Source organism: Convolutriloba macropyga, chromosome 14, assembly GCF_964194025.1.
Source record: "Convolutriloba macropyga chromosome 14, txConMacr16.3, whole genome shotgun sequence".
Taxonomy (NCBI): domain Eukaryota; kingdom Metazoa; phylum Xenacoelomorpha; order Acoela; family Convolutidae; genus Convolutriloba; species Convolutriloba macropyga.
This window is the reverse complement of record NC_134481.1, coordinates 24,270,996-24,295,006: the sequence shown is the minus strand read 5'-3', so window position 1 is coordinate 24,295,006 and position 24,011 is coordinate 24,270,996. Positions and strand designations below refer to the sequence as shown.

At 34.7% G+C, this 24,011-nt stretch overlaps 1 protein-coding gene across 3 annotated transcripts in view; it reads left to right on the top strand.

Annotated features, from left to right (window-relative positions):
• The first annotated feature begins 13,042 nt into the window (after positions 1 to 13,042).
• Positions 13,043 to 24,011, top strand: part of LOC142352965 (uncharacterized) — a 32,141-nt gene continuing 21,172 nt past the window's right edge. The window contains exons 1-5 of one of the 3 annotated variants that reach the window (XM_075405126.1): positions 13,043 to 13,172; positions 13,813 to 14,544; positions 16,787 to 16,960; positions 18,999 to 19,019; positions 20,926 to 20,986. In XM_075405126.1, coding sequence (XP_075261241.1) covers positions 14,293 to 14,544; positions 16,787 to 16,960; positions 18,999 to 19,019; positions 20,926 to 20,986 — 508 coding nt within the window. In that variant the 5' untranslated portion in view covers positions 13,043 to 13,172; positions 13,813 to 14,292. The other 2 variants (XM_075405125.1, XM_075405127.1) reach the window with 2 other exon arrangements.

The window sequence follows — 24,011 nt, the reverse complement described above, 5'->3', positions numbered from 1 at the left end:
CATATTATGTGTAGATACTAGTGCGCCGGGGTTGTAGCTAGGTTTTTGACCTTTTGGATGGTGTATTTTGGCTCTGCAGACCACCTATGGCGCACCCCCATATGGAGCATGGCGCCACCTGTGGTGATCATAAAAATGTGTTCATGACGTTGTTATACTGTATATAAACGGTCATGTAGACTCCAACTAACGCACTGAATATTATGTCAAAGTGTCATTTTTGAGGGTCGAAGATTGAGTGTCACATATGTGTAATTTTGACACGTGTCATTTTGGGCCCAATATGGGCCTGTATGGGTGTGAATATTCTGCTGAAAATGTCTTTGGGCGTGTATAAACAATAAACTATTGCTCGACAGGCTAGTTATGATGTCTCAGGGGTCACTTTAGAGTTTCAGGTTCATGTGTGAAGGTTTCGTGATGACACTTATATGAAATTGTCCTATCCGGGTGTTGGTAGTCATTTAGGGCAGGTAGTACCCCCCAATGCGTGTTTAGCGTACGTTTGGAATCCAGTACCCCACTCATCTCACTACAGGGCGCCTGTAGACAGCATCTGACTGTATAGGTGCTCGTTTTGCGCTTTTGGGTTAATATGGGGTTGATAGATTCATGTCACACCGCTGTAATGAAATTTATAACTGACCTTCATACTTAAAGTACTTTGCTCAAACCTCTTGAGTGGTTGTTGATACCTTCTGGGCATCATTGGAGCGTTATTGGGTCATGCACTGTAGTGTACTAGTGTACTTTCGTGCTCCTTATCCTTGCTCGCAATAATCGTACAGCTTAAAGATGTACAATGCAATTTTTCAATCAACTTTCCGCGATCAAAGGATTTTTCGTTTTTAATCGCCCAATAAAAGTATCTGTCGACTAACCTACAGTCCAGGGTGGCTCATGGTGTTTAAACTATAGACAATTTAGTTTGGTTGACCCTTGTGGTACCAGAGCTTGAAGAGAAATGCTGTCAAACTTCAAATAATTTTACGAAAATGTGAGGTTGCAGAGCGCTCCTTTTAGTATATCGTGCTTGAGTAACCATAATAGAGATTCACCTATTGTTACTAATCGCTCCTGGGCAGTGGTTTTGTGCAGTAAAACTTGGGTTGGAGTGTGTTGCTTGAAAACTGGCAGAAACTTTGGGTTTGGGAGAACTTTGGGTTTTTTCGCAGCAATTTTTATTGACGCCAAACATTCTTTTATGAATTTGTTGAGGATAGACCTTAGGCGCAATTTATCTAACATTTGCCTCCGTCTCTATGCAAGCTTGGGCCGTATATCATAGTCTAGCAGTGTAAAGCACAAGGTGTCTTTTTGAGTATTTGAGAAAAATATTTGCAAATTTTTTTTGTGAAAGTTTTTCAAAATTTTCTCAAACTCCCAGAATTTTCAGACCAAACAACTATTAAATTATGTAAAGCTATGATATACAGCCCAAGCTTGCATATAGACGGGAGGCAAATGTTAGAGTAATTGCGCCTATGTTCTATCTACAGCAAATTCATAAAAGAATGTTTGGCGTCAAAAAAATTTGCTGCGAAAAACCCAAAGTTCTCCCAAACCCAAAGTTTCTGCCAGTTTTCAAGCAACACACTCCGACCCAAGTTTTACTGCACAAAACCACTGCCCAGGAGCGATCAGTAACAATAGGTGAATCTCTATTATGGTTACTCAAGCGCGATATACTAAAAGGAGCGCTCTGCAACCTCACATTTTCGTAAAATTATTTGAAGTTTGACAGCATTTCTCTCCAAGCTCTGGTACCACAAGGGTCAACCAAACTAAATGGTCTATAGTTTAAAAACCATGAGCCACCCTGGACTGTAGGTTAGTTGAAAGATACTTTTATAAGGCGATTAAAAACGAAAAATCATTTGATCGCGGAAAGTTGGTTGAGAAATTGCATTGTACATCTATAAGCCCTACGATTATTGTGAGCAAGGCTAAGGAGCACAAAAGTACCCTACAGTGCAACACACAATAACGCTCCAATGGTGCACAGAAGGTATCAACAACTGCTCAAGAGGTTTAAGCAAAGTACTTTAAGTATGAATGTCAGTTATAAATTTCATTGGAGCGGTGTGACATGAATCTATCAACCCCACATTAACCCAAAAGCGCAAAACGAGCACCCATACACCCAGATGCTGTCTTCAGGCGCCCTGTAGTGAGATGAGTGGGGTACTGGATTCCAAACGTACGCTAAACACGCATTGGGGGGTACTACCTGCCCTAAATGACTACCAACACCCGGATAGGACAATTTCATATAAGTGTCATCACGAAACCTTCACACATGAAGCTGAAACTTTAAAGTGACCCTTGAGACATCATAACTAGCCTGTCGAGCAAGAGTTTTATGTTTATACACGCTTATAAAGACATTTTCAGCAGAATATTCACACCCATACAGGCCCATATTGGGCCCAAAATGACACGTGTCAAAATTACACATATGTGACACTCAATCTTTGACCCTCAAAAATGACACTTTGACATAATTTTCAGTGCGTTAGTTGGAGTCTACATGACCGTTTATATACAGTATAACAACGTCATGAACACATTTTTATGATCACCACAGGTGGCGCCATGCTCCATATGGGGGTGCGCCATAGGTGGTCTGCAGAGCCAAAATACACCATCCAAAAGACCAAAAACCTAGCTACAACCCCGGCGCACTAGTATCTACACATAATATGGCATCTAGGGAGCTTACAATCAACTGTATAAACACAATTTTAACAAAATTCCAAATGAGATTACTGAATTTTGGGCATATTTTCAGGGGGTTGGGGGGGTCACCTGCAGAGTCAAAATTGAACCCCTGCAACCCTGAAAACGCTATACAAAGTATATATGAGGAGTTTCCCCATCACAAATGGAGTTCAATGCACCAATGCATACAGCCAAATTCACTATATTCACACTTTCCTAAACAGAAACGTGAAACACACCGGACGCCCAAATGTCAAAATAGGGGTATCTATCCAGGCTAATTTCTCGAAAACGACTGAAAGAAAAGAAACGCCAGTTACAGAGATTCAAGTACGGCTCAAGTTGAGTTCAAATCAAGAAACAGATCAAAAATCGGTTCACTCTACGACGAGTTATTTCAATATAAAGGTACCGTACCAAACGATCAGAACGACACATTTCGGGTCCTGTTTCTCTACTATAACCAATAACCACTCGTTATAACCACCTGTAAAATATATATGGGGACAATCCCTATTATCGGTGCAATCTAACGAACTAACTATGGAGTCTAAAATAGCGAGTTTTGATGGTGTAACATGTACATACAGCGAAGGTACCGGACACGAATTGGCCAAAATAGAGGTATGTGTCCTGGCCAATTTCTCAAAAACGGCTGAAAGAAACAAAACGCTATTTACAGGGATTCAAGTACGGCTCAAGCTGAGTTCAAATCAACAAACAAATCAAAAATCGGTTCACTCTACTTGGAGATATTCGAACATAAAGGTACCGTACCAAATGGCCAAAGAAGCAGAGTACTCGGTCTGCAGAGCCAAAATTGACCATCTAAACCTGCAAAAACGCTATATAAAGTATACATATTCGGATTCTGCGTTAAACGGGCTATACAAAACAGTTTAATTTATACCATAAGAGACGAAATTCAAAGTGACGAGACCCGGACCCAGTTCTGTCAAACGCTTCTAGAGGTAAAATCAAGGTCAAATTTACTGGTCAATTTCTCTGAAACGGCCGAACAAAAATAAACGCCCTTAGTACAGTTTGTAGCACTGCTTGAAATACGCATCATATCGAAAAATGAGCCCAATCGGTACTTTCTTCGAGGAGTTATAGCAATTATAAGGTACCGTACCAAATGACCGAAAAGCGTGGTGACCTGACTGCAGAGCCAAAATTTGACATGAAAATGTGTCAAACAAATTACAAATAATAGCTAGACAGCTTTGTCATAATATAAGGAAGATAACGAACCAATAAACAAGCTTTAAAGTGATTTGTGACAGAGCTTCAAGGTGGTGTCGGATGGTGTCAACCGCTTCTGGGGCTAAAATCGAGGTCAAGTTTACTGGCCAATTTCTCTGAAACGGCCGAACAAAAATAAACCCCCCTTAGAACAGTTTGTAGCACTGCTTGAGATACGCATCATATTTAAAAATGAGCCCGATCGGAACATTCTTCGAGGAGTTATAGCAAATATAAGGTACCGTACCAAATGACCAAAAAGCGAGGTGACCGCCATTCAGAGCCAAAATTGACAACCTCAACTACATAAAATACCATATAAAATATATATGGAGAGACTCCTCACTAACTGGGGATTCTGAAACACTAACACTTGCTGGGTAAATCGCGTGTTTTGTTGTACCGAAATTTGGGTCACCCATAATAGCCCGAAAATTCGAACTATTTCAAATTTGAACATTAATAACCTTTTGATTAGGCCGATTTGGGAAACCAATCAAAAACTGCAAGCAAGAGGGGTTCAGTGCCAACAAAATGCGACTACTCCCGTTTAATTTGGTCCAGTACTTTAGCAGATATTAACAAAATACTGTTCTGTACCCCATTTTTTGGGGTAAAATCGAATCCCAAGATCTCTGGAACCGACGTAAAACAACGTGAAACAGCGTTCCCGGCGTATTTTGTGGGTGTAATTCTGGTCCACTTGCACGTTCTAGGTCACGGCAAACCTTCATGGTGAGGTGGGAAAAAATTTCCCACCTCACCATGAAGGCTATGATGTTTTGTGTGTTTTGACATAAAACAACATCCACAGAAATTTGATGAAATCGTGAAAAAAGAAAAATTGTTGAGTTGACCCCATTAATTGACACAATTGGCTTCTCGATCTTAAATATTGTCCAGAAAACATTTAAAGCCAGCCGGAAAACGTGTTCAATTACAAAAAACACCACTCAATACTTAAATTTCAGAAAAGATTTGTTTTTCCGTGGTTCGGCCATTTACAGATAAAAATAGCCCAATAAACTCCACAAAACCATACAAAATTGGTAACTGGGATACTTTTCATTATCAGACGAACCTAATAAACTTATATAGGTAGGTTTACTTTGTTATTTTGGGTACCGAATTTTGTGTGATACCAACATGAACTAAAATTTCAGCTTTTTTGAGAATTGACCTTGATTAATTTTTACTGTCCCGGTTATAAAAACCAATCACGGGAACAAGCAAGCAGATATAATTGCCAACAAAACAATTTCATGATTGTTCAATTTGGATCAGTAGTTTTGAAGAATCGATCAAACATTTTGGCCACACCTCATTTTTTGGTTGCCTTAGTTTTGGAGTTGTTGAACGAATTCGGATTGTCCTTCGTTTCTTTCGATTAACAAAATGACTTTGGCCACTTATTAACAATACCAACAAATTGGATAACCTTAAATAATCACCAATGGCGACCTTTCAAACTTCTATTTGTAGATTTCGATTGAAATTGTTCAGAAATTTTAATCAGACTGACTTAATTTCTTAATGATTTTACGGTTTGATTTTTCTTGAAACCTCAAGTTCATCCAACAATTGTCTTAAGAAATTGATCTTAATTAAAAGTTCTTGTTACTTGGCATGATATCCCTATTTAACTTATTAGAGAGTAAACTTTTAACTGAATCATCCAAATTACCCCAAAAACCAATTTTCTGCTTCGACAAAGTTTTGCTAAGCGAATACATTCTATGCATCTCAAAACTCGTTTCATGGCCCAAAACTGTCTCTTGTTTCTCATATGAGTGTTTTGTTTTTGATTTTGTGCTTATAAACATTTATTTTTGCGTTTTGCAAATCAGATTGCTTTGAATAACGATTCTCTAGATTGAACATATAAAGTTTGGTTGCGGAGTCGTTGGACAATATCTGATGGTCCTTCATTTAGTCTGACAGGTTACCGATAGCTACTAACATTGTTGTCAATTATGACAGAGATGTTTTTGAGTCGATAGATAGCTTTTTGAAGATCGCAAAATGGTCTTTTTAAAACCACAAGAGAAAATACAGAGGAAAATAATGGATCTGCGGTCACAACTTTCTACATCATTTTCCTTCCTCTTTTTTGGCAATAATAATTTCTTTGCGGAAGAAGTATAGTGTCAAGTTCATGATATGATCCGCAAAATCAACTTCGGTACATTCTTCGAGGAGTTATAGCAATTATAAGGTACCGTACCAAATGACCAAAAAGTGAGGTTATTAGCGAGGTTTAAAAGCCCCTTATTATCTGAACAGCCAGTTTTAGCCATGTAAACACAAAATGAAAACCAAGAGGAGCACGCCAAAAACTAGTTACCGACAGCAAGGATTATAGATGATATAGCGCATATAGGGTAAATTGCACGCATCAAATTTTTGCAGGTAATTTTGCACGTATTGTTACCTGCAATTTTGCTTACCTGCAAATGTTGCAGGTGAAATTACCTAGACATTTTTTAGAGTTAAGCTGTGAAACGATTTTCAAAAGGATTGGAAGGCTAAGAATAAAGACAATTTGCGAATTTCACCATGTACCTATTTTATCAGCAAAAAACGTTATTTTCACTCACCACACAAAACGTATGATCATTTGGATTAGAAATTTTGCCGATTGAATCATTTTTATTTTTTTTCTGGGGTTTTTATTCGGATGTTAATCTTATTCGGATGTTAATTCGGATGTTAATCTTGCAAGAATCTTGCAAGAATCTTGCAAGATTAACATCATCTTGCAAGATCTTGCAAGATTAACATCGTCTTGCAAGAATCTTGCAAGATCTTGCAAGATTAACATCGGGTCTCGACTAGGGAGGTTTTCGACTTAATTGTCCACCAATTGAGGGAGAGATATAAAAAAAATTCAAAAAATCACTTATTGTTCGAAAGTAACTGGTGAATCCATTTAAAAAATCTCTTTAAGCTCTAACCACTGCATAAATGAAATAATCAGATATTAGAGGGCCAATGTTACCTGCCATTAAGAGGAATAAGAGACAAGACAAACAAGAAAATCATATATAATCAACAAGCACTACTTATGTCCAAAAATCAACGTCTGTTTTGATTTTAAATGCTTATTGAAAGAGTCAAAATAGCATCAGATAAAGGTTAAACTTAAAAAAAATGACTAGTCTTTCACCACAAAAGATGTGAGAACTGTCTTTATTAAGAATTATTAACAAGCAGACAGACAACAATATGGCAAATTTGGAAAAAAAAAGTTCGTACTTTTTGAATACCATTAACATATGATTTTGCAATGGCTTTATATATATTATCTCGGAAAAAATCATTGGGAATTGTCATTATTCCGAATGTCATACAACGACAAAAAAACAACAAACAAAAATTCAAAGGTCAATTGATTTTTGCAAGAAAACGGTTTCGAAGCCTGTACGACCAAGATCTATTCACTAAAAATATTGAAGAAAATCAATTGCACCTTACTTCGGCACCCTGAAATTGATATGTCACTTATCATTAATGTGCTATTAATGTGATGATCGGACAAGACAGCAAAACAGAACCTCAAAAATTGCAAATTGTCAAAGAAATTGTTTTTTTTTAATAACGAAGACTCCTAGTATCAACGATAAAAAATCATTATTCAAAGAGAAACAGCAATGACTACAAAAAAGCAACTTCTCTAATTGCTGACTATGCTGAAAGATTGCAAAAAAAGATTGAAAATGGCAAATCTCAAAGTTCCCTTGTTGTTTTTAAAAGCATACGGCAAAAGAACCGTTGGGTTTCAACGCAAAATTTGTAAAATCTTTAATTTGTTATAGCTTTGGAAGCCAATATTACATTCCGTTAGTTACACTAAGTCAAAAGACTACACACTAACATTGAATACAGGCAGGACGCTTTTGCGCGTACGTTTTTATATTTTATCATTGGCGTCCTTTTGTCCCTTTGCATGTATATTTGACCCATCAATTATTGAGGTTTGATTTGAAATCGTTTTGGTCTGTAACTAACATATAAAAGGCAAAATTATTTCAAAAAAGTGTTTATATATATATATATATATATATATATATATATATATATATATATATATATATATATATATATATAGTTATATATACGGCTTCTTTAAAATCCGATAAATTTGAACTATAAAGTTTTACAAACAGAACAAATGGTACAGCTCTGGCTGCTTCTTCATTGCAGAAAAATATTCTATCGAACTAAGTAATTTAACCAAAAACTCATTTTATCAAAAATAAATTAAAAACTTTGCATACTTATCGAGTTACTTTAACTAAAAATCAATAGGTATCAACTGAGAGCAATATATAGTTTCTTTAATGACTCCTTGAAAACTGAATTAGATAACTGATTTATTAGCCTCAAGCATAAGGTTAGAAATAAGATTCATGGTTTCCACTCACAAAAAACAATAGGGCTTCTTTGGACCTTATTGGATTATAAAGTGAGCTTTTGTTAATTGGACGTTTTTTTGAAAATTTTTTTAATTGGGACAACCAACAGACCCCAAAAAAAAATAATCAGAATCATTTCATAGCAAAAATCAACAATCAGACCAAAATTGGCCCTGCTATTGCTGCGCGGCTGTTACCAAACTTTTTTTTCAAAAAAATAAGAGTTTTCCGGAAAACGAGAATGTTATTATATCAATTGTAAATAAAACATTTTATAAATATCGGTTTGAATTAGCGAAAGACCACAACAATGTTATTTCTAAGAAAAATCTTAGATACTGGGGGTACAATTAGCCCATATCTGAAAAAAAAGAAGCTTGTTTGAGCAGACATGATGTTTGCACCAGTGTAACTGGACGAAGTGGAACAATTAGGGATATTTGATGCCATTTTATGAAAAATTTTTTAAAAGAGCTGAACTTTCAAAAATTTAGCCAGAATTTCTGCCAATAGAGTTGGTTAAAACTATTCATCAACTCTCGTCTATCTATAAGCCTAATACCAATAAGAATATGACTAACAGTTTAATCATGTTTTAGCAAAATTTGACCAATTTTGGTAAAAAATTACGAAAAATAAGAACTAAACAACAGAAGTTGGGATCACGTTCACTGTTCGTTTATCCTCCGTAAATCCTCCGGAAAATCAAAATTAAGAAAAAATATTTCAGTTCGATATTTTAGCTTTAACAAGCTTTCTAATGATAACACTCACAATCCTGTACGATGAATGAATCGATCGGCGAAAATTGAAACATAACCGACTAACGTCGGGCGAATTTCTCTCAAACGACCGGCGAGCGGTTGGCTTCGTCAGTAGCTCGCCACATTTTAGTGAGGCTAGCGTTAGCTTGATTCGACTCTGCAAATTTCAGTTTGCTAGCCTTGTTATTAAATATATAAAACAAAAACTAATAATTTAAAAATTTGCAAATTTTTGCAAAATTAAAATGTTTCCAGGTTTCGCAGTAAAAAAATGATCGAAACAATTTTTGGAAACAATGGCAAAGTTTAACAAAATCTTGCGGAAATTTATGATTTTAAAATCTTCAAAATCATTGCATTGTCTCACTTTTAATGGCTCAATTGATCCATAAACTTGGAATATGATAATATTTTTCCAAAAAATTTTATTATTTTATCAAAAAAATTGCTAAAACTGGCGCTAGAAACCATGCAACAGCTCATTATCAAACCTTGGAGGAGTTTCCTCGGACACTGATGCCTGAAAAAGTTTTAAAAAATTCCAAAAGATTTAACTTAAAATTGGAAATAATTTTTAAAAATTGCTTAAATTAGTAGTATTAAAATCTTGAACACAATCCATTGTACCTAGAAACCATGCAGTAGCCTCTTATCAAAAACTAGAGGAGTTTATGTGACTCTTGAGGCTAGAGACACATAAGAAAAACGAAAAATTGAAAAAAGTGTGAAGAGTTGAAAAGTGGTAAAAAAAGTTAAAAATTAATCCATGGCACACATAAAATTTTCCGGTAACTTATTTTTAAAACTTAAGGCAGGATTTGTGACCCCTGAGGCTGAAAAACCTGAATAATGACAATAAATGTCCAAAAAAATGCTAAATTTCGTGTTCATAAAAAAATGCTAAATTTCGTGATGTTAAAATCTCGAAAAACTTTCCATTACATCTGGAAACTATACAAAAACTTATTTTCAAACCCTAGAGGAGGTTTCTAGGCTGGAGAAAATTATGAAACGACATAAAATTTAAAAGAATTTTAAAAAAAACGGAATTTAAAATATAATAAAACCTTTTTTCAAAAAAATTTGAAAAAAAATTTCTATCAAAAAATTGTTAAAAAATTGTGATTTTAAAAAATTTGAAAATTATTCCAAAGCAAATAGAAATCATCCAGTAACGTATTATCAAGCCCGTGAGGTTTTCTGGCTCCTGCGTCTGGAAAGACCTGATTAATGAGAAATAAGTGTCACAAAAATTGAAAAAAAAATGCACGTTTTGTTAAAAAATCGCTAAAACTCGTGATTTTTAAATGTTGATACAATTCCACTACCACTATAAACTATGCAATAACATACTATCAAACCCTAGAAGAGGTTCCGTGACATCTAGGGCTAATAAAATTCAGAAGAAGACAAAAAAAATTTCAAAAAGCTTGAAATTTTTTTTTGAAAATTAGTATAAATGTTTTTGTGTTTTTAGCAAGCGGTTGTTCGTCAGTAGCTAGCAATGGGGGGTGCTGTTTGGGACACCGTCCAATCTATTGGATGCTGAATAAATGCAAAACAAAACAAAACCGACTAACGTCGAATGATTGCTCTCAAACGACCGGCGAGCGGTTGGCTTCGTCAGTAGCTAGGCACGGTTTGCTGAGGCTAGTTTTAGCTTAATTGAACGGGCGTAATTGGGGGTACACTGGAGAGCTGACGGGGTGGCAACAGTGGGGGGCAACATTGGGGGGGGTCTTCAACCTCTAAGAACCACCCTTCACACCATAAGTATAAATCTCCAAAAAATTTTGAGCTTCAACCGAGCTGAAAAGCTTTCAGAGAACTTAATGCCCGCTGGGCGCTACCTGTGTATCCCGTTTTTGATGACGATAAGTCAATTGGGTCAGACGAAAAATCGGTCCAGCGAAAAATCGCATAAAAAAGACCAACAGGACTAATATAATTGCTACAAACTTCATTTGAGAATAATTAATGAACAAAAAAAACCAGTTGAGTATATAAGTCCTCCCCAAATAGAAATAAATATACGAGAGGATTATTTAAATGGCATTGGCCCATGATTTAACTGCTATTCCAGGAAACTTAAAATTAGGCGAACCTTGATAACTTTAGTCAGCGCACACTTTATTTCAGATAAGTCAAAAATGAGAAAGTAACTGATAAATGGCCAGAAAACTGCCGCGATATTTTCCTAGATCTGCACTTTCAGACAGACAGTAAAAAAATATATACCAAAAACAATTAATCGTTCCATTAAAGTTAGATGTTATATTTTGATTAGGATCTCTATAAATCTGCTGCTTCTATTATCTGCAATCAAATAACCTTCAATTAGAGTGAAACACACTCACCTGGCCTTATCTCTTTTATTTATAGTCAATTTTAGAGTTAGTGAGTCAATTTAGAGAGTGAGGTAAGTCACGTGTGACCAAAAGTTTAATCACGTGAATTAACTGAAAAATTGGCTGCAATAAGAGTAAAAAATGTCCTTACGCACGCAATTCAGTTGAAACTGATGAACGAATGAGAAAAAATCAGTTTCTACGTTATTGTGACGTCATATGGTTGTAACCACGAAGTAAAGACATAGCAAGACAAGTCCTGGAGTACAGTACAAATGACTGAATAAAAGCTTTAAAAAACCGCTTCTGACCAGCAGACCAATTGAACAACGCCAACCAAACAGAGAAACATGGCTTCAAAAATTTAGAGAAACACAAGTATAAAATAATTGAAAGTGTATATACTTTCAAGGTCAAGGTGTTGAATACCCGTTCATCGTTGAGAAATATAAAGAGAAGCAGACAATTTGGCAATTATGAAATAACTTGCTTGATGTTTAGGGGGCTTTTAGAGACAGGCAAACATAAAAAAACAAACAAACGTAATTTTGTTTTTACAGAAAAACATTCGCCTGATTTTTTGGATGATCTAAAACCCTAATTTTGCCACTTAAGGTTGGGCATTAATCAATCTATAAGTTTTCAAATAGCTTTGTTTGCCCCTAGATATCGTAACCTCGAAAAATTGACAATAACAAAATTCAAAAGAACTGTAAACTTTATCAAACTGTAAACTTCTGAAGAATCTAAGCATTGTTGTTTTTAAGGAGTTTTCGTTAACGTTGAAATCAATCAGTTAATTGTCGTTAAGGCCTTAAAAGTTCCTGGCCTTGCTATCGTGACCCAGCTATCGCTTTTCCCCTATTATGAACGATTTTCACGTTTTGAAGCATTTTACTGTTTTTTTAAAGTGTAAAGATGTAAAACTGCTATGGCTTTGAGGTGCCAAGACTTGAAGTGAAGTGAAACATTGAGATAAAAAGATATGCATTCTGATTTGATTAATCAGTATTCAGATATGATTAATGAGTACTGCTGTACTGTGACAATAGGGTCCGATAAGGCCGTCAAGAGGAAAAAAAAACATTGTAACGCCACCCCCAACGAAATTATAGCCCTCTCCAATTTAGCATATTAACTGTTATTTGGGGCGGGGTGGGGGTGTAGTAGGGAAAGATCCAGGAAATCATAGCCCGATTTATGTGGTCAGCTCAAGATAGAATTATTACAACGCGATAGTGCTTTTGAGGGGAACAACACAACAAAACCGAAAGGAAAGTAAATTCTTCATTACGGAGTACATTAACATTCAAGTGGACATATTCCGCTCATTCCTATTTGTCCGATAGCGGACGATATTATTCAACTATTACGTCATTATTCTGAAGTCATTCACCTTGAATTTATTAAACATTCAGTTGAACAAACTTTTCATACAGTGAGCGTTTTCTCGTTTGAACAAAATACATATTTTTGCTGTAATTGTGACTTTTTTGTCACAGATTTAACGTAAATTTGCAAATTATTTAAAATGAAGCTTTGATGTATTTTATTCGAAAGTTTATTATTTTCAGTAAAAATTAGATCCCGTATTACATGGTTGTATGTGAAGAGCATTCATAGATAATATTATAACTTTTGTATTCATTCAAATTATGACTATATTTCTGTTTGAGAATGTAACGTGCGTTATAAAGTTTGATCAAATTACGACTACCAACTGAACAAATTTAGACTTGGTACCGTTTCAGAAGTTCTTCAGCCTTGCTCCGCCCGAGAGAACGTTTCGAATAGCCGAAGCTTCAATAAAGAGAACGTCATCATAACATCTTATAATCTGAAAGCGGTCATAAAACAACATTGAAGGGGGCAGATTTGATCAAATTATTATATAGAAATGAACATTTTGTAAGGTTTAATAGTTTCGGTGGTGATAACAACTAGTGCGTCGGGTTGACTTAAAGTACTTATAAAAGTGATCTTATGAAAAGTTAAATAATTTAAAAAGCGAAATCAATTCAGTTTCGTAAGAAAGCTCATTGTCTTTAGACTCACAAAATTTCGTTCGGATTGTCGGACTGAAAGGGGTGCATTCATGTTGCTAAGATATAATTTTCTCCCAGCTCAAAAAACATGAGGTTAATATTCGATTCCCCGAATGCCCTAATTGAAGCTTCGGCTGTCTGAACAGCTCCCAAGCCTCGAGCCGACCAATTGTACTCCATAAATCAACAACTACAACAATAATATCAGTTGATGACGAAACATCTCTTTTGTTTCAAAAGATCAAACTTAGTATTGCCGGTCAAACTTAACTAGAATTAAACCAAGTTAAACATATGACTAATTGGTTCGGACTCCAATCAAAATATTACAACTATTCCCACTAATTATTTACCCAAATTGGCAAAAATATTTATAAATTTTGACAAACTTATTCCTATTTATTAACTAGTGAACTACGATGGCGTTAATTTGGTTTACTTTTATCAATAATGAAGCGTTTTAAACAGTAATTATCTGAATTATATTTCCAATTTCAATAATTATAAATGTTCAATTTTCAAATTGAACCAATTTTGTCAATTCAAGTCAAAATTACCCAGAAATTTATAGTTACCCGAAGCCCAGCTCAAAGCTTTCAAGTCAAATCTATTATTTACCTTCTAAATTTCTTTGCCCTATTTTAGAATCAATAAAATCAGGTTTAGATTTGTCTATTGATTATTATTTAATTGCCAATAGTTATTTAAATAATAATTTAATCGCAGCTTTTTTGATCAGCCACATTAGCCCAAAATGAGGTTTTCGGGATTTTTCCATAGACAGGAGAGTATTTTATCGGATAACGCGAGTGAAGTGAGCTGTGAACGAATGAAGAAAATAGTAGAAGCAATTCGCAATATTCAGAAACTGAACAACCATCTGGAGAGTGAACTTGACAGATTGAAGACTAGGAAAAAGAAGGAGACAAGAGGGGGGAAGTTTGTGTTCCCACATTTGCCCAAGTTTCTCATTCGCTATTTGTTCCCTCTTTGTTGCGCATGGCAGGTGCGTACAAAACACTTATGTTTGTGGCTTGCAAAAAAGACGTCACCTAGATTTTTATTTCTCAGACAATGAGTTGAACAATGATTTTATCAAGATCAAACAAAATTATTTCATGAAAAACCGTGTTAAATCTTGTTAAAACAAGATTACGACTCGAGAAGGGCTATACGATCTTAGGTTTGAAGTATATGAAGACAAGTTCATAAGGTCAATCTCTTGAGCAAAATCCAACGAGCTGAGTGAAAAAGATAGAGAATGCTCTTCAAAATATTCGGATAAGTTTCGCCAAGCAAGCGTTTTCGCAAGTTTTATCAAATGATTGATTTATCACTTTATTGAACTTTTTGTTTGTCACTTTGCCCAATTGGACATTTTCTTAGCGGTTTTTTTTTGTAAAATATACAGTCAACCGAGATGTAACGGCTGCTCTTATATCAAAGTCAAGGAAAGCTTTAAACCGCCCAGTTCGTTTCAGCGGTTTCAAATCTGTCCGGATATTGTGTTTTTGCAGTTGACTTTTGTGAACTGGATTATCCCCTTTACTGTAGATTACCGTTGAATCACTTGATATTGAATTAGTCTCCATAACTAATTGCTCAGCTTTGCTGTATAACAAACTTGTTTCTTTGAGAATAACAAAATAATTCAAATTGGAACAACCAAATTTTTGTTGATTTTTTGCTAATAACTCAAGCTATAAATCGAAAATTGGAAATCCCGTTCCTTCAAATTCTACCCGTCATAACTTGGCTAAAACTACGCAAAGTTTCAACCTGCAACAGCTAGCAGTTTTAAAACAGTATTTATTGCCAGTTGCAAATCTGATAATAATAATATTTTTTCTAACTTCAATGTTATCAAGTCTCTCTATTGGTTTCAGTAACACCAATGATGAACTGGGCTTTGTTCAAGCCAGTAAAAGCAACTGACTATGTGCTTTGCACAAAGTTTTTCTTACTCAGGAACTTTGTTCCTCAGTAGGAAAATATGAGATTATTAAAGATAATTCTCTTCAAAGTTAATTCACAAGTCAAAGTTAAGTTAAAAATGTACAATCACTAAAATGATCTACAGAAACAGTACACGATAAAAAATATTTGCAATATGCACAATATTTTAGTTCAATATAAACTAAATTGCAAATTTAAACTGGTTTTTGGTAGTCTTTCAAGCTCCTTTTATGCTGGTATTCACGTGGGTTTACATGTCAAAATCGCATTTCCGTTTGGTTGTAGATAACTATGTCGTAAGATTCTCTAAACAGCCATAATTTGGTGATACCTTATGCGGTGCCCCGCACTCTCTGAATTGGTATGAAAATTTTAAAATGCATCGAATCTGGCATACCAATTTGGATATCTCTTACTACGTTTGAGCTGAATTCTGTGTGATTGTGAACACGTGAATAAATGGAAAAAAATGTGTAGTTCGAGTTTGAGCTTCAGTTTGACTTCATGTACGACGATTACGCACTAATATTATTTACTGAATATAAATGTTGAAGAAAGTGAACAAATCCATATGGCTTCGATAGAATGTAGTATTAAATTTCGCTTGTCATGCTATTTTAACTTCATTGCTTGATATGGCCTTGAAGCCCTATTCAATTTGATTGTTGAGATAGTAAACTCAACCACCACGTGAAAACTTTTGGTTCAAATTTGCCTTGTTGGGAGTTTCGGCGGTTTGATTGATATAAATTGCTGCAATTTTTGTTTTTAACATAATTTTGATTAAATTGAGTCAATTACTACATAAAAATTTCAGAATATTTTATCAGTTCTCGTGTTTTCAGAATATTTTCAAGTCTTCAAATGTTTATTTAGATCTATTCGGTCGTTGCTGCCACTAGGAAAATAGATTGGAAATTTTGTCATGTAATTTGCGCACTCCGAGACGCGAATTTTTTTTAATGAAGAGCTCTGCAGGTAAAATTTTATCTCCTATTAGCAGATCCTTTGCGCTATCAATTTTTTTACGTAATTGGCAAACTTTAATACCCCATTTGATTTGCCTATTTATTCTCTGGAGTGATGAAGCTGACAAGGATTGCAGAAAAATTGCTTCAACGTGATGTTGACCTCTTTGGGGAAAAAATACTTCTGTTTTATCTCTGTTCAGTGTTAACATATTCTGTTTCATGTAATTATCAGTTTTTTGAAAAATACTTATTGATTTTCATTCAAATTTGGTATTTGTTGAATACTTATTTTAAATACTTAATTTTGTTTTCGTTGCTTAGGGTACAGTGATATTGGTGATAACACTGGTGGAGACTTCTCTATTCCACGACACAGATCGAACCAAGAATATCAGCACAGAAAAATACTCCTCAGACTCATGGGCACAACTTCACTCTTACTATTCACCACTCTTCGATTCCCATGGAGATAAAGACAATGCTGACTCAACTGTCGTAAGTAATCTCAAATCCACTCTTCCCCCCGGTCTTCCTCACCCCATCCCTTTCAATGCCCTTTATCATATAGCAAGCCTCTACCGTCTCCGAAAAATTAACCTACTTTCAAACAAGGAGGCTCGGTAATGTGCTTTTGCACTTGATGTTTCGACTGCACTTGATGTTTTTGCACTTTTGAACTTCCTCACAAAATGTTGACTTAATTGCCCTGTCCACCAAATGCAGAAGAGATAGAAAATCTTCAAAAATTCACGTACAGTTTGAAAACAGTTGGTGTTTGAGTTGTTACAAATTCAAACCTTTAAATAATTGTTTAAGCAGCTTCAGAAAACCAATCAAACTTGTCATTAATGAGACTTCCAAACAAGACAAACAGCAAAATAAAGAAAAACATTAATAAAATACAATTTCAAAATTCCAAGTTTCAACAACCATTAAAGTTTTGCGAATAATTTTTCATAAATAATATAAAAATCACTAGGAAGCCAATCCGAGCTCTCGATTTCAAGAATAAGTCAAGAGACAGAAATTGAACATCAAATACAGGTAAAAACCAAGAAGTCTTTGAAATTGTTCAAGAAAAAATGTCGGAGCCATTAAAACAAGTGTTGAAGCCATTAAGCTGTTCACTGGAAACATTAGTTACGTTTAGTTGGGCCAGTAATTGGGACAGCAAATAATGGGATACCTGCTATATAGTGCACCATAAAAAATCTATAAATATTGGCAAATATACAATAATCACGAAAATTTTAAAGGTATGTTTATGAAATTTAAGTCATGAAAACTGTAGTTCAACTTTTTGACCCCTAAACAGATTCATTTTTGTTTTACTTAAAATGACGAGGCCAGTCAATAAGGAGACACATCTAAAAGTTGATGGAAATAATAATAAAAAAAGGGTAAAATTCTAGAAATCGGTGATAACTTTTGAAAACGAATGAACTGAAAGCCTGAAGATTCTTTAGGTATCAAAATAAAATTCAACTTAAGATTTTTGTTGCATTGTTAAAGTACATTTATATTTAATGAGGAAACCAATCGGCCTTTTTCTTGAGATTTTTCTATGAGATTTTAAAAAAATCAACAAATGCTGTCAAGGCTCGAGAAATCATTAGTTTACGAAAACTCATTGTCGATGCCATAAAATTCTTGAGCTGTGCCCTAAAAGCAGAGTGTATATTAATTGGAACTCATTTGAACGTATATGGGACTGGTTATTAAATGAACCTTGACGTGAATACTGACTATTCTTCAATTGACGTGAAAAAAATTATAGTGAAAATTGTTTGCTCGAAAAAAGTGCCAATATACTTCAATACAATCCAAATCTTTTAGATTTGAGAAATCCACGAAGAGACTAAAATTAGCCTTGCTATTGCTGCTCGTTTATTACGAAATAGAATTTTTCTAAATTTTGTCGTGATGCATAATTTAACAGAGAAACCTAAAGTTGCACAAAAATGAGGCTAAAGGTGAACTAAATTGAGTTATTTATGAAATGATTACAAAAATTTTGATAACACCTCAAAAAAATCGATGTTTCTATTTGTAAATTTTAGGCATTAGGGGCTTTCTTTAATGCATCAATTACAACTTAATGTGTTCGTCCACAGCACGTTGTAATTATGATAACAAATGTAAAGATGTCTTGTTTAATTGGGACGGGGGAGGCTTAGAAGCTTGAAAGTTTTATGAGTAGTTATATAAAGAGTAGTCCCATGAGATTGGGTTTCCAATCCGTCTGTGTATTTAAAATTTCAACGACGGCATTGACGTGATAAATTGACAAGAGGAAGTCGTTTTTAAAAAATCGCCCCAATGAAAATACCCCTAAGTTCATCGAGTACAAAATTACATGTATGTTTGTTGTATCAGTTCAATCGACTATGCTATCTTTTTAAACGCCTTAGAAATGCTTTACTCGCCTTAGATCTGATATGGTACGGACCTTTTAGAACATGAATGGTGACTAAAACCAGATTCTCAAAAAAAACCTTTCTTTTTGTGACTAACTGATTTTTATTTGATTTAGACAGTGAAGAGTGAAATACTTGTTAGTATCTATGGCAATGTATATAATAATAAGTGTGTTGCTGACTAACTGATGCTTCGATGTTGCTTTGTGCCTCTTTTGTTCAGCTACCCAGCTTCATTCATTTATGTTGTTTGTTTGAAATTTAATCAACATGCAGACGTTGTTGTTCACTGATGTTATGATCTCAAATCAGCACAAAAACCAAATCCCCAAAAGCTAAGAATTGGAGTCGTGCTTAGATATTTAAGATGTCACAAGCCGACCTAATGGTAACGAAAAAAATGCTATGAATTCTTTTTATTCCAACCTACTTTTTGCGATTTTTTGCTCCAAAGATTTTATCAGAATTCTTTAAGATTGATATTTTTATATAAACTGATATTTCGAATTTTGGCATTACTTTCGGAATTTTCAAAACCAAATAAAATCTGTTGGTCTTTTTCGTAGACTATATCAAAGTTTACGTCAATGAAAATTGAAGTCAAGGTTTAAAAAAATGGATGCTAAAAAGAAAGACAGGTAAATTGAGTTCCTATGTAAATTATTCTGATTATAACCCTCATATTAAACATCCCCAAACATTTAAATATCAAATAAATTGATCAAAGTAACAGTATAGTTATTATTATGAAAATCTTAAAATTTTAGCTCTTTGTTCTCATAGGTAAAAATAGAACTTGAGCGCTTCTATTTTTCTCTTAACTGGTAATTCTCTGCAAAAAAATAACCATTGCATTTTGTTGTAGCGTCACTTCACAATATCTTTGCCATTGTGACAGTTTTTAACTGATAAGTTCCATACAAGGTAGATGAAATTTCAAGAAACTGATAGATCTTGTTCTAAAGCTCACAAAATATCTTTTTTATTGCGCTCGAACAAATTCTGAAGAAAATTTTGTAAACTTGTGTGTCTTTTTATAGAAAAATTCTGCTTGATCATTTTCTTCGAGTTTATTCTTTCGGTTTCACTTTTTGAATGACTTTTTTGTAATTTACTTAATGATTTTAGGCTTTATGCAAATTGCTTTAGTTGAGAGTGCATTGCCAAAATAAAACCAACTGTAATCTAAGAAAAGAGTTGGACCTGATAGCCGAGTGGTAAGTGCTTTTTTCTAAGACGGAGGAGGCGGAGAATTCGAATACCAGAGTAGTCGGAATTTTTTGCTCCAAAAAGAAAAGTTTTTCTTTGCTCTCTCAACTAAAATGACCCACATGTCGTTCGAGAGCAATTTTTTCAAAGTTAGTCGCTTTAAGTTGATTTATTCCCACTTTTTTAATTAGAGTTTTCATTTATTTACTTATTTGTGAGTAAATTTTGAAAAACGAAATTTTCAGTGTTTCGTTTAATTTTTTTTTTTGTTTTTTTTTGTGCTGAGATGTTTTTTTCATTAAAAGAAAGGGTCAAAAACTGAGCATCAAAAGTGTTGTTGATAGAATTTATATCCTGTATGATTAACTATGTATTGATTTCACATTTAGCACACCCGTTTAAAGAAAAATTTACCACTAACGTTGTTTCAATTGCTCTTAAAAATTTTATTCCCAAGTAAAAGCCAAAATTTTTGAAATCCGCTATTTTATTTCGATGGTTTTTTTTCAAAGAAACGTGTTCCATTGCATCAAAGTTGTATGTTTGATGGAATTTTAACGTTGCAAACTTTTTGCATCGTTTCTCACAAAATATAGCCACTTGCATTTCTTTATTTGAAAGCCGCAAGTAATCTCAGGTCTCTATGAGACATTTTTTCTGGCGAAAAGTTTTGTATGTAAAATCAATTTTCTTTTATAAACAAGCTTAAATTAATATGTTAAGCTACCTCACAGTTGTTTGAAGTCATCCTTTTAATATTCTGAGTGTAACTAGTCATTATATGTTTGTTTTGATGTCTTTATAATGTCAAATTAATGACCTTTTCTGCTTTAGACAAAAGTGCTCATGACATTCTTCCAATTCATCAACTTCGTCGTCATCTTTATGACATCAGGTATGATCGATGTCGATTGTTTATTTGATGCTGAATTATACTGCTTGCATAACAGTTTCTCAACGGAAAATATGAGAAATGGACGAACGGGAAAATGTAGGAAAATCTTGCAAAGCAAATCATGCCACCCTGATCGTAATAACACTAAATCAGTGCTGAATTATACAATTTGGATCCACATCTCGGAATGGACATGTTCTGATCGTGTCACAAAATAAGAGTAAAAATATTTAATGTCTTAAAATACTCTGTGCAAATTCAAACCTAATTGCCCAACCCATAGAATATAGCGACACGGTTGTTATCACCCTCTCGAAGTTAATCAACAACTGGGATTCTCTCAGATATTTGATCACTTAGCGACATATAAAGAGTTCAAGCAGCTAAAGAAGACAAGTAACATTGAGCTTTCCGCGAATAATTGATAAAAAGTTACTTTAATTTGTTTGATATCTAACTGATTATCGTGAACTGGTATTTTCCGAGCAAATGTGACTGAAACTAATTGTTTCCTTTTTTGCTATCAAAAAATTTCAATCTTAAGATTATGTGTAAGACCGGAAATAAACAACCAATCATTTAAACCGAACATGAAATTATATTTTATTAATGATGTGCTTGAACAGTGTATGAACAGTGACATTAATAAAAAGTAATGTGCCAAATCAATGTCAATTTGAGCATGAGTTTTAACAATAAGTACACGAAACCACAGAATTCCTCAGAATTTTCTGAGGCAAAACCTAATTATTGTTTACTATCAACTTCTAAGACCTCTGTGCTTTATACTCCAATCTGACCTGTAACGGCTGCTCTCCTATCGAAGTCAAGGAAAACTTTACACCGCCCAGTTCGTTTCAGCTGTTTCAAATCTGTCCGGATATTGTGTTTTTGCCGTTAACTTTTGTGAACTGTATTATCCGCTATACTGTAGAATACCGTTGCATTACTTGTTGCTCAATTACTTCTGATAACTAATCGCTCAGCTTTGCTGTATGACAAACTTGTTTCTCTCAGAATAACAAAATAATTCAAATTGAGACAATCAATTTTTGTTGAGTTTTTGTCAATAACTCTATTTATAAACCGAATTTAGGAATTCCCGTTCCTACAAACTGTAGCCCTGTAACTTGGCTATAACTATGCAAAGTTTCAACCTGCTGCAGTTAGCAGTTGTAAAACGGTATGTCTTACCAGTTGGAAATCTGACAATAATAATATTTTTCTAATTTTAATGTTAGCAAGTCTCTCTATTGGTTTCAATAACACCAATGTTGAACTAGAGTAGGCTTCGTTAAAGCCATTAAGAGAAACTGATTTTATGCGTTGCACAAAGTTTCTCTTACTTAGGAACTTTGTTCCTCAGAAAGAAAAATTGAAAATATCAAAGTTAATTCTCTTTTCAGCAAGTTAAAGTAAAGTTAAAACTGTACAATCACTAATATGATCTACAGAAATAATACACGATAACAAGTAATTTACCGCTCAAGAAAGTGTGATTCAATACGCACTGTATGTCAGTTTAATATAACCAAAATTGCAAGTTTCAAATGATTTTTGGTAGTTTTTCGAGCTCCTTTTATGCTGCTAGTCACGTGGATTTACATGTCAAATTCAACTGTTGATTGGTTGTAGAAATTAATTTCGACAGAATGTGAACACTCTTCCTTAACGTCACTTTTTCGGTGTAAATTTGATGTCATGGGAAATTTGTTAACCATGTAGAAGATTTGTCGAATATTCTGTATCAATAACAGTTTGATTCGCAATCCAATCGCAAAGAATCTGATGCAATACTGTTAAGTCGTAGTATTGTTTTGCTGGTGGTTGAGGTAGTTCGAGTTTGAGTTATAGTTTGACTTCATGAATGACGATTGCGTACTAATAATAGTTGCCAAATATAAATGTTGAAGAAATTGAACAAATCCGTATGGCTTCAATAGAATGTAGCATTAAATTTTGCTTGTCATGCTATTCTAGCTTTGAGGCTTGAAATGGCCTTAGAGCGCTATTCAATTTGGTAATTGAGTTAGAAAGCTCAGCCGCTACATCGCCGGCCCTGTTTTCCATCGCGAAAACATCTTTTCCAGTTAGTACTGGGGCGAGCTTCACTACTGGTCTCTTGTACACTCCGTCGTTCGTTCAAACTATCGCTGATCGAATCACACCATCAGACCCATTGATGGTCTCCGTAACTCGACCTAGATTGTGATATCCACGCTTATCGCTGTCTTCGATCGAACAAACGAGGTCGCCTTTTTTAAGGGTTTCATTTGCCGTAGATCGCCATTTTTGCCGATTATTCAGAGTTGGCATATATTCTTTACGAAATCTGTCCCATATGAGATTTGCATAGGCTTGAGTTTGTCGGAATAGTTTTCGATGATCAACAAATTCTTCTGCGCATGGTAGGTAGGGTAAGCAAACGCTCCTGTTGCCAAGCAAGAAGTGATTGGGGGTCAATGCTTCTAAGTCATTACCATCTGAACTGACTGGAGTCAACGGTCTTGCGTTCAAAGTCTGCACAACAATGCACATAGTTGTTGAAAGAACGTGCTCGGTGACTGAACTGTTCACCAATACTGCATACATTGCTTTCTTGCAAGTTCTCACCAACCGTTCCCATACTCCTCCAAAGTGTGGTGCTGCGGGTGAGTTGAACTTCCATCTGATTCCTCGTTGAATTAGATGTTCTTGGATCCCTTCTTTGTTCCATGCCGCAACGTACTCTAAAAATTCTCTTTCAGCTCCAACAAAGTTTGTTCCGTTGTCACTGATGATTGTATTTGGTTTGCCTCTTCGGGCAATAAATATCATTATTGCATTGAGACAACTGTCTATGTCCAACTTGGGTACGACTTCTATATGCACCGCTCTCAGAGTTAGACTTGTGAAAAGACAACACCATCGCTTTTCGTTTCTTTGCCCAATCTTCACAATGAAAGGGCCAAAGTAGTCGACTCCAACATTTGTAAAAGCTGCTGAAGCATCTAACCGTTCTTCGGGTAGATCTGCCATTACTGGT